The sequence below is a fragment of the Phyllobates terribilis genome, unplaced genomic scaffold (assembly GCF_046119375.1).
Source record: "Phyllobates terribilis strain yellow unplaced genomic scaffold, ASM4611937v1 Scaffold_10__3_contigs__length_209671492, whole genome shotgun sequence".
NCBI classification, from domain to species: domain Eukaryota; kingdom Metazoa; phylum Chordata; class Amphibia; order Anura; family Dendrobatidae; genus Phyllobates; species Phyllobates terribilis.
In genome coordinates, this window is record NW_027362770.1 from 50,813,224 (window position 1) to 50,832,694 (window position 19,471).

Genomic DNA, 19,471 nt, shown 5'->3' on the forward strand with positions numbered 1-19,471 from the left:
CTTGTGGCCGTTCCTAAAACCTTTACCCAAAATCCAAGCCTGTTTAAAAAAAAAAAACTCTCCGTACTAATGGTGCTGGAGCCTGCTTTTTGGGCTCACATCACCTCAGTGACACATATCTCCCATCCAGGACCTCTCCAGCTGCCACCTTACAATATGTTTTTCATTCCGTCTCATTGCCACAGGTCTATAACATCCACCCCTCGCCATGCAGTCTGCCTTTAAAACATTAGTAAAAGAATGTTTTTTTCTAAAGAGCTCACCAAAACTAACGTGGTCATGTAACTGGAAGTCACTTTTGAAACAAATCAATTTATGAAATTATTTCCCTTCTAAATATTTCATGAACCCCATTGAAAAATGGAAGTGTTTAGGAACCACAGCTACTCAGTCAAAGTTACAGAGTGGGCGATGCCAAGTGACGTTAGTGTATGAAAGTCACCAACAATCTGCTAACTCAATACACGCAGAGTTAAAACCTCCTATAACATTAACACAAAAACTGTGCGCTGGGAGCTTCATTACATGGGCTCCTATGGAGGAGCAGCTGCATGCAAGCTTTACATCATCAAGCACAATGCAAAATATCAAAAGGAGTACTGTGAAGTACACTGTCACTGGACTATGGAGCAGTGGAAGCATGTTCTGTGGAGTGAGGAATCACGCTTCTCTGTCCTACGGTGTAATGGATGAGTCTGGGTTTGATGAATGCTAGAAGAATGTTACCTGCCCAACTGCATCGAGCCAACTGTAACAATTTGGTGGAGGAAGATAATGCTATAGGGTTATTTTACAGAGGCTCTTTAGTTCCAGTGAAGGAAAATCTTAAAAAGGAAATTTGTCACCAGGTTTTTACCAATGCATCTAAGACTGGCATAACATGCAGACAGAGACCCAGATTATAGCAATATATCACCTACTGGGCTGCTTCCTGTAGTTTTCATAAATTAGGTTTTATCAGCAGGAAATCATCAGTAAAGGACTAGCAAACCTGCTGCCATAGAGTCCTCCATATTCATGCGCTTTGTATAATCCCGTCCCTAACACTGATTGGTATATTTCCGCCTATGCACAGTGTACATAGAAAGCTGCCAATCAGGGTTGCGGGCAGCATTACACAGACCTCAACATTCAGAGAGGTTGTAGATCTGCAGCAGTTAAGACAGTGATTTTATCAAAATTACATCAAGTAGCTTAGTAACTGACACATTGCTGGAATCAGGGTCTGTCTCCATATTATGCTGCTGTTAGATTAAGGGGCAAGAAACCTTGTGACAGATTCCCTTTAATGCTTCAGCATAATACCAAGACATTTTGGACAATTGTAATCTTCCAGCTTTGCTTTAACAGTTTGGGGAAAACCATTTTCTGTTCCAGGATGACTGTGTCCCAGTGCACGAAGTAATGGCCATAAAGTCATGGTTGGGAGAATTTGATGTAAAAAAAAAAAAAAAAAAAATGACCAACCACACAGAGCCCTGACCTCAACCCCATCAAACATGTGTCACCCAGGGGGATATAGGGGACTCAGTACCCGGGCCTTTTACCTTGCTTAGGATGTCATGGCAGTCGGCTCCCGGGCCCGTACTCTGGGGTCTTTCTTGAAAAAGGGTTTTTTAGTGTATGGTTTGTTTCGTGACGCCACCTGTGGTTTCCGGTAATGGTTACCGGCGCTGCTGCAGACCTCCGGGGGTGATGGGATGGCAGCTGGGGTGTTTCTGCTCCCCACAGGCGGAGCGGGCCCCCGGGGCAGAGTTGATGGAAGGGATGCAGGTGAGAGATGGCCAGGTCAGGGGAATGACGGACACGCACACAGGGGATTCGCTTCAGTACCTTTACTGGTGTAACGGCAAGTATGGTCCAGGGTACTTGCTAGGAAGGGTGCACTCCAGGACTTCTCCCCAGTGACCGGGTATGAGGCCTCCTGATCCATGTCTCCCTCTCTCTAAGCTTCTAGCCAGCCTGGAACTTGGCCTAGCTTCTGTGTTGTGTTGCTCTCTCACCTGACTGCTTGGTAGTAGGACCTTTCTTTGGCAACCACTATCCCTAAACGCCGGGGCCTTCGTAGTTCCTAGTCCTGTTATTGCTGGTAGCTTCAGGATGACCAGGGGTCTGGAAGCCTCCTGGTATGCCGGTAGTCCCTACTGGGTATAGAGGACCCTGTAGGCGCGGACCGGGTGTCCAGTTTGTGTCTTGGGGTGAGCCTATGATGCTCCTCTGCCCCCTCAACTCCTCTCCGCCTCCGGCCACACTAGGGGCCCTCAATACAGCAGCAGACGTGCTGCGTCTTCACTGATCTCAGTGGCAGCACACTATCTGACTTTCTGACTGCCTAACTCCACCCTCATATTATATATATATATATATATATATATATATATATATATATATATATATATATATATATATATATATATATATATATATATATATATATATATATATATATATATATATATATATATATATATATATATATATATATATATATATATACCTAACAGAGCTCCCTCTGGTGGTATGAGGTGGAAGGGTGGAGGTGTTTATTTGTAGTGAGGGCCTCTTGTGGAGAAGTCCATCCATGCACCCCTTTGGGTCCTGTGGTACCTGTAGTAGCAGGGTGCCACAAACACCTTTAGGATGAACTCCAATAGAGATTGCTGGCACTGCCCTTTTGTCCAACATCAGTGTCTGAAAGGACAAATGCTCTTCAGAATAAATAAGTAAAATATCCCATGACACTTGCCAAAATACTTGTAGAAAGCCTTCCCAAAAGAGTAGAAGCTCTTTCAGTTTCAAAAGGGGTGAGGGACTAACGCCATATAAATACCTCCAGAGTTAGTAAAGAATCTAAAAAGCTCCTTTAAGTGCAAGATGTGGGTGTTCCAATATTTAAATACAAATAAACTTTTTGGACAAAAGTTGGTAGACTGCCCACAAAATGCCAAACTCTGCTTGAGTTTCTTATTTTCCGAAAGGAAGCGTAGCTCTGCAGCACAAACAGCTGCTCTAACAACTGGAAAAAAATTAAAATAAAAACAAATTTACAAGCATGCATTGAGATGGAGATTTCAACAGTACTCTCTTTTGTCTATTTTTGTACCTTAACCCCATTTATTTCAGCTGTAATACCACACAGCCCACATACCTGAGTGGCATCATTTCTACAAAAAACACATTTCCCTCTTTTTTTCTACTGAATATTAAAATACATGGAATGTTTTCTGTAGTTTTATAAGATCTTCAATGCAGATCCAATCGGTTTCACCACCTGTTTATAGTCCCAATCTTTCAGACAATATCTGGGTCAAACCTATGATATGATGTAATTTGTAGCGTCCAAACTTTCAACAGAGATCAGCAGAAAGAGGGATGATTTCATGTTGAGATCCCATGCTCTTTATGAAATGCCTTCATTACATCCAGTCCTAGAAGCGCCTACAACAAAACACAATCATTCCTCAATTTACAATTCCCCTCCATCCAGCAGAACGGCCCTGCGTACATCTGAAAGTGTTTTCCTACAAATACCTCCCAATGTCCATGATCTCAAGGCCCTGATCTTCTCCATGATTCCCATCTGCTGATGGGGTGTACAGAGCTTCTGAGTCTGGCAGGCATTTCAATAACGACACAATTTTCCATGCGTGTTATCAATGAGCGGTCAGAAATGAGCAAAACGCAGTCATTTAATTGGCATCACATGTGAATCACAAATGAAGAACACCCTACTGTATGATCACTGTCATGGAGTCATGTATCGCTGATTGTAACTGATACCGTGTCCTTAAGTGGAACCAGCGACTGACGAGGAGCCACATGGCACAGCTTTACACATACCCGGGTCAATGTGCAGGCACCAAACACTAGCTTTACCTTTTCTTTCCCCTTTTTCAGCATTCTGTATTTTTGAGAATACTCAATATACTAAGAAATAATAATTATACATATGCCAATAAATTATTTATAATATCAATATTACAATTCTTCATCCCATTAAGGAATAGAAATGGCACAAACCCCCTAATGTTAAGCTATGGTTTCAGAGTAAGTAGCCGTATGAGCACATGATAAATAACACTATTTGGCTATTATATGACTTTCATCCTGCATTTAACCAGTTTTCCATTGAGTATGTTCTATCACTAATTTTCAGTTGTTTCTGGGCTGCTGAGAGGAGACTGTTAGAATATATGATATCTATCATACACAGAGACATGAGGGATTCCTGCTCTCCAGTCTCTTTTAGCATATATCCTGAAGCAGTAGCAGCATGGAGGACAATACAGCAGTACTAAACAGTGCAGCTGTGACTCCACCTCTGGGGTGAGATAAAACACCTACTAGAAAACAGCAGTGTGGTCTGAAGGTGTCTCTCTGTCTCTGTACACTTCCCTCCCATGCACACCTCCACTCCATCCAAGATGGGACTCTGCTGAGCCCTGTTCTTGGGATCCATAGTCCCATTCTTGAAATCACTAGGGACCCAGTATGTTATTGCTTCTCTTATGCATGGGGGGATAAACTTTTCATTGTGGAAATACCCATTTAACAAGGTCACCTGGTTAAACGTCTTGAAGGCAAACTCTTTGTATATGGCATCCCTGGCAGTGATTTCTGCCCATCCTAAAGACTGGAGTTCCTGGATGGCTTGTGTTCTTTCCTCTGCGGTCAGTAAGTGAGCCTCTGATGTCTGCCAAACATAAATTACAATAAAAAAATCAATTAATAGAGTGATTGACCTACTGAGGATGCATTCGCACATGCTGGGTTGGTTGCATTTTTTTTATTTGCTGCAAATAAACCAAAATCACAACTGAAAATACAGCAAATTTTATTTTTTCTTAACAGAACTAAAGCCACTGCCGCCCAGGGGTCAATGTCCTCTTCTGCACCATTACCTCTGTGTGTGAAAGAAAAACTAACTACAAAGGGGTTTTCTAACAGATACTGCTCATCATCTGTCATCGAGAAAGGTGAAAAATGTCTGATCACTGGGGACCCAGAGCTGGACCCCACTGATGACTAGAACAGGAGTCCCAGGCCCCCCATAACCACGAGGAGTTGTTTAAATGAGAGGTTATCAAGCACGTGCCTAGGTTTACCAACAGTCATAGTGTAAATCTGCCGGGAAAGCAAAATAAATGCAAACACAAAGATGCTGCTCCTTTGGGGATACCTGCCGGTACCAAAAGAGAAGACCTCCCGACTGTCATTCACAGGACCCCCCAGAGAGGAGAAAGCAAAGAAGGGGGGTGACATTTGCACCTAGGTATATGATTGATAAGGCCAGTGATGGGCTGCAGTAGTCATGTACATGATGATGGGAGGTCTTTACTTTTTTTAGTGTAATGTGCATTTATTTTTCAAAATTCCCACTAATTACACAATATTCAAAAATCCTATAGAACCCTCTTTAAACTATTCCTGATATAGGACAAAATAATATGCCCCATGGTGGGTGCTGGTGTATGGAGCAGGTCTATCTATGGCACAAGCTAGCACCTGCCTCCTACAGCCGCCAACTGTACAAGCAATCAAATTATTGCATGCTCAAGTCCTGTAAGCGGACTAAAAAATGTGAAAGTTAAAAGAAAGTTTTCAAAACATGAAGAAAAAAAAAAAATTACATACACACACACACGTTTGAATTGACCCCCTTTTCCCTGATTTTAAAATAAAGAGAACAAAACACATATTTGCAATGACCGTATTCATAAAAGTCCGATCTTTGAAACGATAATTAACTCCTATAATAAATGCCATACAGAAAAATAAAGTTGCCTTTTCATCAATCTTGCAGCACCAAAAAATGGAATAAAAAGTGATCAACTTGTCTTATGTAACCCACCAATACAAAGTACAGATCGCCATGTACACTTTGGGCAGCCCTGGTCAAAATTACTGTTATTGTGAACAGGTAAGCAAGATGTGGATGAAATGATCTCTAAAAGGCCTAAAGTTAAAGATGACATATTTCATATATGTATCTCACACACACACGTATATATTTTTTTCATCCTTTACATTTTACAAGTTACAAAAAGGAAAATGGGCCAATTCAAAAGTTTGGGCACCCTGCATGATTAGTATCTAGCAGCATCCCTTTTGAAAGCATCACAGCTTGTAAACACTTTTTTGTAGCCAGACAAAGGGTCTATCAATTTTTGTTTGAGCGATTTTCATTTATTGTTCCTCGGAAAATTCTTCCAGTTCTGTGAGATCCATGGGGCGTCTCGAATACACGCAACACATGCGGGGATTGCCGCAGGAACTCGAACATATTATTCGAGCACGCCAGAGATACTCGGATAGCACGACATCAGAGCACTCTTGCTCGTCACTAATCATTATCCATTTGTAGAAGCCATCCTCTTTTTAACTTCAGCTTTTTTACAGATGGTGTTATGTTTGCATCAAAAATTTGTTGAAATTTTATTCTACCCATTCTTCCCTCCACCCGTGAAATGTTCCCTAGGTCATTGGCTGCAATACAACTCCAAAGCATGATTGACCCTCCCCATGCTTAACGATTGGTGAGCTGTTCTTTTCCTGAAATTTTGTGTCTTTTTTCTCCATGCATACCTTTGATCATTGTGGCCAAGGAGGTCTATTTTAACCTCATCGGTCCACAGGGCTTATTTTGAAAATGCATCAGGCTTGTTTAGATGTTCTTTTGCTGACTTCTGATACTGAATTTTATGGTGAGGACAAAGGAGAGGTTTTCTTCTGATGACTCTTCCATGAAGGTCATATTTGTGTAGGTGTCTCTGAACAGTAGAACAATGTACCACAGCTCAAGTGTCTGCTAAATCTTTCTAAATGTCTTTTGCAGTCAACCGGGGGTTCTGATTTGCCTCTTTAGCAATCCTACAAGCAGCTCTCACTGAAATTTTACTTTGTCTTCCAGACCTCATCTTGTCCTCCACTGTTCTGTTAACTGCCATTTCTTAATTACATTTCAAACAGAGGAAATGGCAACTTGAAAGTGCTTTGCTGTCTTCTTAAAGCCTTCTCCTGCTTTGTGGACCTCCACCATTTTCATTTTCAGAGTGCTATGCTGCTGTTTAGAAGAACCCATGGCTGCATTTTTTTGGAACAAGGTTAGAGAAGGCTGGATTTTTATGAAGCTGGGAAATTTGCACCACCTGGCCTTTCCTAATGATGACAGTGAACAAGCCATGACCCTAACGGGCTAATTAAGGTCTGCAACCTTGGTAAAAGTTATCTGAATACACAAATCTCCAAGGGCGCCCAAACTTTTGCATCAACCCATTTTCTTTTTTGTAATTTTTCAAATGAAAAAATATTTTTTTTTTCTAAAATACAAAGGCAATGTGTCAACTTTAACTTTTAGAGATCATTAGAGATCAACAGTAATTTTGACCAGGGGTGCCCAAAGTTTTACATGCCACTGTACATTTAACACAGATTGAAAAATAAAAAATAAAAAAAGTTATGCCTATTGGAAGAGATTGAGATAAAAACAAAAGAGCAAGAACGAAAACTGGCCATGGAGGTAACGGGTTAAACTAAAAGGGATTCCAACCTAATGAATTTGTCCTGGAAGCGCTGCAGCCTGCCGAATCCTAAAGCCATGTTCACAATGTCTTTTTTTGGCAATCAAAAATGTCTGTTTATTAAGTGGAAAATGCTTCAGGAATTGCTCAGATTTTTTTTCCTGGCGTGTTCTCAGCATTTTGTAAGCCTCAGCGTTGTTGTTTTTTTTTTTTTTTTCCAAAGTATTTTATCCAGCGGCATTTTTTTTTCCCCTCAGTGTTTTTATTGCCATTTTTCTGACTTTTTTTTTTCTTAGAGCCATTAAGCCATGAACCAAAAGTTTCCTACTTTTGTGGCAAAAACATTTTTGAAAAAGACACCCGGGTCTCTTCCAGATATGTTTTTAGAATTCACATTGTATAGTGTGTAGCATCTTCCTAGTGGAAAACACTAGACTGGACATGTAACTTATTTCAAATGCTTCTTTTAAAAATAAAAAACTCAAAGCCTGATTGTATGAACAGCCATTAAAACAGACAGGACAAGCATTTTTTCTAGTGCTTTTTGTGGCGTTTTTATGAACATAATGTAAACTTTGTGTAGTATGAACACTGTCAGGATTTGGAGCTACCTGCCAGTTCCAGTGGTCGTCATGTGACCACAAGTATACATATTGCACATGAGCAATTACGTGACAATTGCTTGAACCAGCAGACAGAGCCAAATCCTAAGGCCACGGTCCCACTATCACAATAATATAATAATAATAATCTTTATTTATATAGCGCCAACATATTCCGCAGCGCTTAACAATTCACAGGTTCATGTACAACAGTCATAAGTAACATAGCTAAAGATAATACAATAATTACAGCAAAAATAATGACGACCCTGCTCCTAAGAGCTTACAATCTACAATGAGGTGGGGGTGACAAAGTACAATGGCTTATTTACAAGGATGGTCCAGCCATCTTGAGGGGATGAGGGATAGATAAAGGCAGCATGAGCTCATCAACATCCAGTATCTGTAGTGCTTTTTGGTTCGGTGGAGACTTATGTTTGGAGAAATAAGGAATGGGCTATAAGAATATAAAAGGACTTTGATTAGGGAACGTGATAGGCCGCCCTAAACAGATGTGTTTTTAGGGAGCGCCTAAAACTGTGTAAGTTCTGGTTCATCCTAATTTCTTGGGGTAGAGCATTCCAAAGAATAGGTGCAGCTCGGGAGAAGTCTTGAAGCCGGGAGTGGGAGATACGGATTAGTGCGGATCTTAGTCGAAAGTCGCTTGCAGAGCGAAAACGGGTAGGCCGATAAACAGAGATGAGGGAAGAGATGTAGGGGGATGTCACACTGTGGAGAGCATTGTGGGTGAGAACAAGCAATTTAAATCGGATCCTATAATTCATGGGCAGCCAGTGCAATGACTGGCACAGAGCGGAAGCGTCTGAGTAACGATTAGCCAGATAGATGACCCTGGCTGCAGCATTAAGGATGGACTGGAGGGGGGAAAGTCGAGTGAGGGGAGGCCAATTAAGAGAGAGTTACAGTAGTCAAGGCGGGAGTGGATCAGGGCAACAGTGAGGGTTTTTGTTGTTTCCAAGGTGAGAAAGGGGCGGATTCTAGAGATGTTCTTCAGGTGCAAGCGACAAGAGCGGGCAAGAGATTGTATGTGGAAGGTGAAGGAGAGATTGGTGTCAAACACAACGCCCAGGCAACGCGCCTGCTTGCTCGGCATTATTGTGGTGCCACACACGGAGAGAGAGATGTCAGATTTGGAGAGGTGAGTAGACGGCGGGAACAGAAGAAGTTCAGTTTTTGAGAGGTTGCGTTTCAGATAGAGAGCGGACATGATTTTAGAAACTGCGGCCAGACAGTCACTGGTGTTCTGTAGTACAGCGGGGGTAAGGTCAGGGGATGAGGTGTATAGTTGTGTGTCATCAGCATAAAGATGATACTGCAAACCAAATTTGCTGATTGTCTGTCCAATTGGGGCTGTGTAGAGAGAGAAGAGAAGAGGGCCAAGGACTGAACCCTGAGGAACCCCAATAGTGAGAGGAAGAGGGGAAGAAGTGGAGCCAGCGAACGATACACTGAAAGAGCGGTCAGATAGGTAGGAGGAGAACCAGGAGAGAGCAGTGTCCTTTATGCCGATTGAGTGGAGCATAGAGAGTAGGAGGTGGTGGTCAATGGTGTCAAAGGCTGCAGAGAGGTCAAGAAGAATGAGCAAAGAGTGGTCACCATTACGTTTTGCTGTCAGAAGGTCATTGGTTACTTTGATGAGTGCAGTTTCTGTAGAATGTAGAGGGCGGAAGCCGGACTGTGATGGGTCTAGAAGAGAGTGAGTGGAGAGGTAGCTGGTAAGGCGGGAGTAGACCAGGCGCTCCACGAGTTTAGAAGATTGGAGACTGGTCTGTAGTTTGTGCAGGAAGGGTCAAGAGAGGGCTTTTTTAATAATGGAGTGATGATGGAGTGTTTGAAGGAGGAGGGGAAGATACCAGAAGAGAGGGAGAGGTTGAAGATTTTAGTTAGGTGAGTAGTGACGACTGAAGAAAGAGACTGGAGTAGATGTGAGGGGATGGGGTCAGTGGTGCATGTGGTGGGATGAGAAGAAGAGAGGAGCCTGGAGACTTCGTCTTCTGTGACTGGGTCAAATGTGGAGAGGGATCCAGAGGGGATGTGGGGGGGGGGGGGATAGGAGTCACGGCACTTTGTGGCTGGGAGCTGATTTCCTGACGGATGGTGTCTATTTTCTCTGTGAAGTAGGAGGCCAGGTCCTCAGCACAAATGTCCGTGGTGGGGGCCTGCGCTTTAGGACTGAGGAGGGAGTGAAAGGTATCGAAGAGTTTTTTGGGGTTGTTGGATAGTGAGGAGATCAGGGTGGTGAAGTAGGTCTGTTTGGTGAGGTGAAGGGCAGAGTTATATGTTTTTAACATAAATTTGTAGTGGATAAAGTTTTCTGGTGTCCGAGTTTTCCTCCATAGGCGTTCGGCACTTCTGGATTGCTGGAGCATTGCTGGAGAAATCGGGTTTGCGGTGTGAGCCAGGGCTGTTTTACTCTGTGTTTAGAGGTTCTGAGGGAGAGGGGCGCTAATTGGTCCAGCATGCTTCTGAGAGTGTCATTGTAGTGGTTTACAGCCAGATCAGGACAGGAAAAGGAGGAGATTGGGGACAGTGATGAGTGAAGGGAGTCTGTAAGTGTATGAGGGTTAATGGCTTGTAGATTTCTGAATGTGTGATAGGTAGGAGTGTGCTGGGGCGGGCGAGGCTTTGTGAGCGTGAAGGAGAGATTGTTATGATCAGAGAGGGGAAGAGGGGAGTTATTTAGGTGGGGGATTGAACTAAGCCGGACAAAGACCAGATCAAGGGTGTTTCCATCTTTGTGTGTCTCAGAGGTTGAAAGCTGTGAGAGGCCGAGAGAAGTGGTTAAAGATAGAAGCTGGGATGCGGATGAGGAGGTGGGGCTGTTTATGGGGATGGTGAAGTCTCCCAGGATAAGGGTTGGTAAATCTGAGGACATGAAGTGCGGCAGCCAGGCAGCAAAGTGGTCAAGGAACTGGGTGGGTGAGCCTAGGGGACGGTATACGACCGCTACTCTGAGGGAGAGGGGATGGAAGAGCCTGATGGTATGTACCTCAAAAGGTACATTACACTCGGACCAATGTTAATCAGTGAGTGACATCTCATCTGCAATTTTTTTCTCAGCTGAAATCGGGCTGAGAAAAAAAAATTGCAGCATGCTGAGATTTGCCACATATCTCGGACGAGACTCGCCAATGCAAGTCAATAGGTGCGTGGAAAAAAAAAATTGCACGGCACTCTGACCATGCGAGTGCCATCCTATTTTCATGCACCAGTCTCTTTAAAAGCCGGCAATTCACCAGCCGGTGTACTGTAAAATCACAGCGGTATCCAACAAATTAGAATAGAAAGAAGTCCGCTGCAGAAATGCTTAAAAAACGCTCGGTAGAAGGTCTGTCATGTTCCCCAATGATAATCCGCATGTGCTGTGTACATGCTGCGGAAATTTCCGCTGCGGATCATCATTGCGGAAAAATCCGCAGCACCAATAACTTTGTGGAAGCGCGGCGTTTTCGCCACCATTGACTTGCATTGGAACGCATGGAATCCGCATCACTGAATCTGCACATGCGGATTCCATGCGTTTCAATGTGCGGATGGTACCCGGGTTTGGAGAAGAGGAGACTCTCCTCCTGATCCGGGTACCATAGTACCTGTAAAAAAAAGAATTAAATAAAAAATAAATATTATACTTACTTTCTGATGGCCCCCGGTGTCCTTTTCTCGGCTTGCCAGCAGCCTTTAGTCTACCGCAAGCTGCCGGCAAGCCAGGACAAGGACACCAGGGGCCATCAGAAGGTAAGTATATATTTATTTTTTTATTTTTTAACATTCTTTAAGGTCACACTATTTAAATCCATGCCGATTACATGGATTTATATAGTGTGACCAAGTTGACAAGCACTTTCCAAGTGATGCTAAAATCGCTTGGAAAGAGCTTGACAACCCGCATGCGGAAATACATGTGAAGAACGCTTCACATCCGCTTGTCCCTGGCAGGAAAAACGCTTGTACAATCCGCATGCGTTTTTCTGCCAGGGAGATGCAGAAATGCTCAGGAAAAAATCCGGAGCGTTTCTTCATCATGGGCACATAGCCTTAAGGACTCTTTACTTTGTTTTGCCTGCACAAAAGGCCCTTTGTTTTTCCTTTTGTTTTGCTGGGTTTATGAAGCAATAAACCAACACAAACACTTAAAGGAACATGCCTCCTGTTTGCTTTCCGACACACCCCAAGTGAGTAGAAACCCCACAAGTGGTGTTAGACATGCGTGCAATGTTCCCATCAGATACCTCTGACCGCTACAAGCAGGACTGCATGTCTTGGGTAAAGGCTGACAGCCAGCAGGGGACACCGGGCAGCATGGAGGAGCTAATAAAGCAACTGGTGCAAGCAAATCTCCAGCAGCATCAACAGCAGCAGCAGCAGATGCAGCACAAACAGCAGATGGAGCTCCTAGCTAGGGTGATCTATGGCAGGGCAACCGCCCCACCCCCAAGTCCAGGTGAGGATTCACACCTCAGGAAGATGGAAGAGGAGCGTTACAGAAAATGAGCCTGGCGGGTGACAGAGGCCTTCCTGATTGTGTTTGAGAGGGAGAAACTTCCGCCAGAGCAGTGGGTTCAGGTGCTGGCACCATACTTGACGGGGGAGCCCCAGAAAGCTTACTATGACTTGGCTCTGCAGTACGTCAAAGAAGTACAGTAAACTCAAAACTGAAATTCTGGCGCGCTTTGGGGTGACGATGACTGTCAGGGCACAGCGGGTCCACCGCTGAGCGTATTACCGGGACAAACGCCCTCACTCCCAAATGTTTGCACCTGGTCTGAAAATGGCTGCAGCCGGAGTCCTCTACACCTGTGCAGTTGGTAGAGCGAGTGGTATTAGACAGGTTTGTGCATTCCCTGCTGAAGCTAATACAGACCCGGGTTGCCCAGGGTGATCCCCGGAATGCGGATGAACCGGTCGAGAGAGAGCAGGGGATTGAAGGCTCCTTGGGAAGGCAGCCCACTACATACTGGGGGTCCCAACAGGGGGCAGAGGCCCAAAAGGGGTTGGGGCATCCAAGGTCCAAAGGGGCAGGTGGGTGGTGCCCAAGGTCCCTACTGGTGATGTGATCTGCTGGAGGTGCCACCGCCCAGGCCATATAGCCGCCCGTTGTCCCCTGACCCCCGAGCAGATGGACTGCAGCATAGGACGCCGCTGTTCATATTATGCATATCCAGCCTGCAGTGTGAACTGTCCACCCAGCGAGGGGCCACAAGCATGTCCCGTGAAGGTGAATGGGTGGCAGGTAACGGCACTGCTAGACTCTGGGAGTCTGGTGACCCTTGTGAGGGCCACCCTTCCTCTCCAACTGATCCTGGGGAAAAAATGTCGGTGTATGGTGCATTCATGGTGGTGCAAGGGACTACCCCATGGCCAGAGTGGACATTGAAATGGCCCACCGTACTGAGTCCCACAAGGTCGGCGTCGTTCAGGACTTGTTGCACCCCATCATTTTAGGCCAGGACTTTTGTTTATTTTGGGAGCTGTGGGGTAAGGGTTCCTGGTTCGCTGGCTCGGATAAGAAACCAGTTAACCCTGTTGAGTTATCACCACACCCAGAGCCAGACGGGTTTCCCTTTTGTGTCCTTGAGGGGGATGAGGAGGTAGTGCCCCAAGTCTGACATTCCTGAGTTAGGGGTGACCAGCGAGAATTTTGGGTCTGCCCAACATAGGGACCCAACTCTGAAGGAAGCCTTTAATAATGTCACTGTCATAAATGGAGTTGCACAGGAGCCAGGGGCTGACACAAGGTTTTCCCAATTTATGATGAGTGGGGAGTTGTACCAGGTCACGAAAGTGAGGGAGGAGCGGGTGGAGCAGTTAATAGTGGCGGGCCCCTATAGACGGAAGGTGTTGGACATGGCCCATTCACTTGGGGGGGGGGACATCTGGGAGTAGGAAAAATGCAGGAACGGATCGTGCAGGGGTTCTATTGGCCCGGATGTCACTGGGAAATATTGAAGTATTGCAAGCCTTGCCCTACGTGCCAGTTAACCGCCCCCACCTCTCACTTTCGAAGTCCCCTCGTGCCATTGCCCATTATTGAAGTGCCGTTTGAGAGAATTGCCATAGACTTGGTTGGTCCCCTGGTTAAATTTGCTTGTGGTTATCATATATTGGTTATCCTGGACTATGCCACACGCTATCCTGAAGCGATTCCACTGAGAAACTCCTCTGCAAAGAGTATAGCCCGCGAGTTCGTCCACGTTTTTTCCCAAACAGATTTACCAAAGGAGATCCTGACCAGCCAGGGAACTCCGTTTAGGAGTAAGGTGAAGAGGGAGTTATGCAAAGTCCTGCAAATCTCCCAACTGAGGACTTCAATATACCATCCTCAGACAAATGGCCTTGTCGAAAGGTTTAATAACTCTAAAGAGTATGCTGAGGAAGGCCATAGAAAAGGACAGTAGAGACTGGGACTGTCTCCTACCGCATCTGTTCTCCATCAGAGAGGTTCCATAGGCCTCTATGGCGTTCTCGCCATTTGAACTGCTGTATGGCCAACATCCGTGGGGTCTCCTGGCTGTCGCAAAGGAAACCTGGGAAGCCGAGGTCACGCCCCACAGGAGCATCATCGAGCACGTTTCTCTGATGCAGGAGAGGATTGCGAAGGTGATGCCCATCGTAAAAGAACATCTCCAGGCACAAGAAGCTCAGACTAGGGTCTACAACCGGTCAGCCAGAGTGAGGCAATTCAATCCGGGACACCGAGTTCTCGTGCTAAATGGCTTATACTCCAGACAGATGCCGGTTTAGGAGTAGTCCTTTCCCAGGAGATACACGGGAGGAGCACCCCATCCTCTATCTTAGTAGAAAGCTATCCTCCTGTGAGAAAAATTAATCGGTCATAGAGAAGGAGTGCTTGGCAATAAAGTGGATGGTGGACACCTTACGGTACTGTTAGGTCAAAAATTTAGATTAGTATCCGACCATGCCCCACTCAGATTGATGAGGAAAACAAAGGGGGAAAATGCCAGTGTCACCTGCTGGTTTTAGCCCTACAGGACTTCATCTTCCATGTAGAACATAGAGCAGGGAAGCTACATGGTAATGCCAATGCCCTCTCGAGGAGCTATGATTCATGTCAGTCCACTTGGTGCATCAGCTCTCCAAGGTGTGATCACTCCTTTTTAGATGCAGACTAACTAGCAGATCTAATTTGATGCAGGCGATAGTTTTGGAAATGAAAATTTACAGGGTGATTCCACAATTTTTTCCTCAGAATTGAGTGATTCCATAATTTTTTCCCTCTGCTTGGTCTGAAAAAAGTTACCATTACTGAGTACCACATCTTTTTTCTTGATTTCTTTTAGTGCTTCTTAAAGCCATAAATTTGCCATTTGAAATGACTTTAGTTTTGTGCCATGTCTGTGATCTGCTTTTTTTCAACAACATTAAACAACTGAATGAACATCCTCCAAGCCCGGTGATTCTATAATTTTTGCCAGGAGTTGTACTAAAGAAAGTTTTTTCTCTCAGCTTCTGCACTTCTTTATATTATTGTGCAGAGGATCTAAAAATCTTTCTGTCATTTTGGCCACTGTTACATAACAGTATTTTAATATTTTGGATTCATATTTTTAAGCCAAAACCAGTAGTGGCCCCTACCAGGCCCAGCGTCAGCACCCGAGTGAGTGCCGGGTCCCTGAGCAGGCGGGGGGGACCCCTCACCATCGGGCACCCCAGCGCACTATGGGGCCTGTGAGCGGAGGAGTCAGGTGCCAGCACCCGCGACTGCCTCCCCCAACTTGCTCAGGACCCTGGAACTATACTTACCTCTCACCGTGCCTCTGCAGCAAGCCCTGTCACTTCCGCGTCTCCCGACTGTGACTCCTCAGGTCATGGGGCGCAATGACGTCTTTCCACAGCACCCTCTACTGAGCAGTCACAGTGCGGCAGAGAGCGCGAAGACAGCGACGCTGAGGAGTCTGGAGTAGAGCAGCGACAGCAGGAGAGGTGAGGTGAGTATTTGATTTTTTTATGTATGGATGCATGGGGCATTATATGGGGGCCATACAGCATGGGGCATTATATGGGGGCCATTATTCTGTGTGGAGCATTATATGAGGTCCATTATTCCGTATGGAGCATTATATGGAACCCATTATTCTGTATGGAGCCCATTATTCTGTATGTAGCATTATATGAGGTCCATTATTCTGTATGGAGCATTATATGGGACTCATTATACTGTATAGAGGACTATACTGTCCGGTCTGCACTGTGCTCTGCGAGCATTCACAGGTTTCTGAGCTAGTGTATAATTTACAATAGATATAACTCATGTAATGTAAGAAGTGAAATCTTTGGCCTTGTCCTATATCTATATTTCTCTGCTGCATCTGTGCGTCATGAATCGTGGTATGTGATAAGGGGACCCACTGAGACTCTTTCGCCCCTGGTCCCTACACAGAGAAAGGGTACAATGGAAAGAGGTGTATTACTATGCTTTAGATATTTTCCATTTCCTGCTGTAGAGTGTTGTTCTTAAATATGACCACTAGATGGTGCTATATTACCATCAATGTATTTCTCTAAGCCAAACCTATCTGAAGGTCGGGGAAATCCTCACAGGTTAATAAATACAAAATCTAAAAACCTGATCAAACGAATGAGGATCTTTTATATACCTTGATCCTCTAGGGAAAAAAAACCTGAACCAATCTGCTCTTTGATACATTCAAGCGGCTGTAATGGAGAAGCAGGCTATACAGTTTTGCAAAAAAACATGAAAACCTGCATGTAAGTACTTTACTTATTATTTAAAAAAAAAAAATACATTACTGGGAATAAAAAAAACAAAACCTTTAGCACCAAACTTCATTCATCGGCTGAATAATCGGCTGTACAAATTTTTCAATCCACACCATTTCAATTTCTGCTGTGGATTTTAACCTTTGCGATGTAGAAGGTGAAATCTGCAGCAAAATCACAACATTTCTGCAACTAAATCAGCACCAACTGCTGTGTATTTTCCAGCAAAGCATTTTTTCATTTGCAGAGCACTTCACGTCTTCTGCAACCAATTTTAAAGCGCCTGAAAAGATCGCAACTGAGCAGCAGTAACCACAAATTCTAATTGCTAATTGTCATGCTGCCCCTGTACTAGCAACTTTATGGCCACGTTCACATGTTCAGTATTTGATCAGTATTTTACATCAGTATTTGTAAGCCAAAACCAGAAGTGGGTGATAAATACAGAAGTGGTGACGTGTTTCTATTATACTTTTCCTGATTGTTCCACTTTACATAGAGTTGAATGGTCGAGTTTCATCCGATATATGGAAGAGACTACAATTTTTTTCACGCATTGGGTCAGTAAAAAAAAAAAAAAAAACACTCATCTGAACAGCCCTATTGAATAACATTGATCCAAGTGGTATCATTTTTTCCACAGACCGCACTCAAACCAAAAACATAGTCGTGTGAACACAGCCCTAGTCCATCCGTTGCAGGATTTTGTGTTTTTGCAGTGATCAAAATAGAGCCTCACCATTTTGAATGATCCAGCAAAACAATGTGGTTTCTTTGCCACAATGGTAGAAAACGCAACGTGTGAACACAGCCTAAACCATGGCGATTAGATGTGAATCACAGCAACGGGCAGTAACTCACAAAAAGGTTCCCATTAGTGATGAGCGGAAGCGCTCGTTACTCGAGTTTGCCGAGGGTGTTCAGGTACACACCGAGGTTCGCGGGTGCTCGAGTGAAATATTCAAGTCCCCGCATGTTTCGCTGCTGTTAGAAAGCCAAGAACTTTGGGGAGTACCTGAGCAACCGATGCAAACTCGAGTAGCGAGCACTTCCGCTCCTCACTAGTTACCATGACTCAGCTGCGAGATGTATGCGCCTGAAGGTTAAGTTCACACGTTGCAGATTTGGAGTGGATTTCTAAACTGAAGCATTTCTCCATCCACGTAGATTTTCCGCACTTATTCACGTGCATGCTTTTTGTGGAAATTCACAAAAGAAAAAAAAATTAACAAACAATGCCAGGCCAGAGTTTTAGCCTCCAGATTTGAAATTAACGGGCATAGCTATCGGGGTTCAGAGGCTACACTGCCACCCACGCTCAGGATTCTAAGGGGCTCAGAGACCCCTCTACCATAGACATGGATGCTTTGTGACCATGGGCATACCTACAATCTCCAAACTCCACCTACCTATGAACATTTACCTGACTCACGTTACAATGGGCGATTTCATTACGGTTTTATTACTTCGGTTGATACCAGCACAATAAATTAATGTCTTCCACTTGTCCGGAGACATCAGATCAGCTTAAGGTGATTTTTTTGGCAGCTCACACAGTCATTGGTGTTCATTAGCTCACGGTTGTGTAGCAGACACGGGAGAGCAACCTAGCCATACTCACCATCCTTGAGTAATGTTTGGTCAGGGCTGATGAGATCACTTCCTTACTGCACACAGGATGGAGGAGTCGGGCTACAAGCCTGCCAATGTCTCTTATAAACAGGAAGCTGCCCATGGCTGATCCTGATCCTGGGCCTGCACTCACAGCCCCTCCAAGCACTGTGCTTGTGCTCACACGTGTATTCAATGCACAAGGATCTGGAGGAGCAGGAGGTGTGACAGAGGCTGCAGGAAGTACCTGCCCCCTCCTCTCTGCTCGGAAGAGCGAAAAGAATGCAGGATCCACAATACTGCGGCTGGGATCACACTCAGTCCGTCTCAAGAGTAAAGACATACGACAAGTTTCCTGTAAGAGCAGTGAGACTATGGAACCCTCTGCCACATGATGTCGTAATGGTTGATGCACTACGAAAGTACAAGGAGGCCTAGATAACTTTCTGGGACCTTGATCCAGGGAACTAGTCTGATTGCCATACGTCGAGTCAGGGAGGAATTTTTCCTCTAATATGGGGAAATTGACGTCTGCTCCATGGAGTTTTTGTCTTCCTCTGGATCAGTGGTTCCCAGGCATGTCTTCTAACTTGAGAGCCCATTCAGCCCTGAGAGATGGTCACAAGCCACATCCACTGCCCCTCACCCCCATAGTAGTGACACTCAGAGCCCATCATAACTGGTGTGATGATAGCCAAAGCTTGCTCACAGAAAGCTAAGACCTTGTGCCACCTCCCATATATACAATATACTTCCATCCAAGGGTTCGAACTTGTAGCCTATTTGGTATTCATGTATCGTGCACACTCCACTCACATTGTATCCAGCTTCAAGTATCATCCTATCTCCAGCTTACAATATTTATTTCTCTCCCTCGCCAGTATATATGCACATCCGGATCTGTTCTTCTATGCAGGGGTACACACAAAAGTCACCATTTGGAGACCTTTTAATAACTGGTTGCTTAACCTGGCGCTA

The 19,471-nt window shown here is 44.7% G+C and overlaps 1 protein-coding gene across 1 annotated transcript in view; it reads right to left on the reverse strand.

Annotated features, from left to right (window-relative positions):
• Positions 1-18,741, reverse strand: part of PCBD2 (pterin-4 alpha-carbinolamine dehydratase 2) — a 223,153-nt gene extending 204,412 nt beyond the window's left edge. The window contains exons 1-2 of the mRNA XM_073649546.1: positions 18,504-18,741; positions 4,562-4,693 (exon numbers count right to left, since the gene is read on the reverse strand). Coding sequence (XP_073505647.1) covers positions 4,562-4,693; positions 18,504-18,617 — 246 coding nt within the window. The 5' untranslated portion in view covers positions 18,618-18,741. The remainder of the gene's footprint in view (positions 1-4,561; positions 4,694-18,503) is intronic.
• Positions 18,742-19,471: the final 730 nt, after the last annotated feature.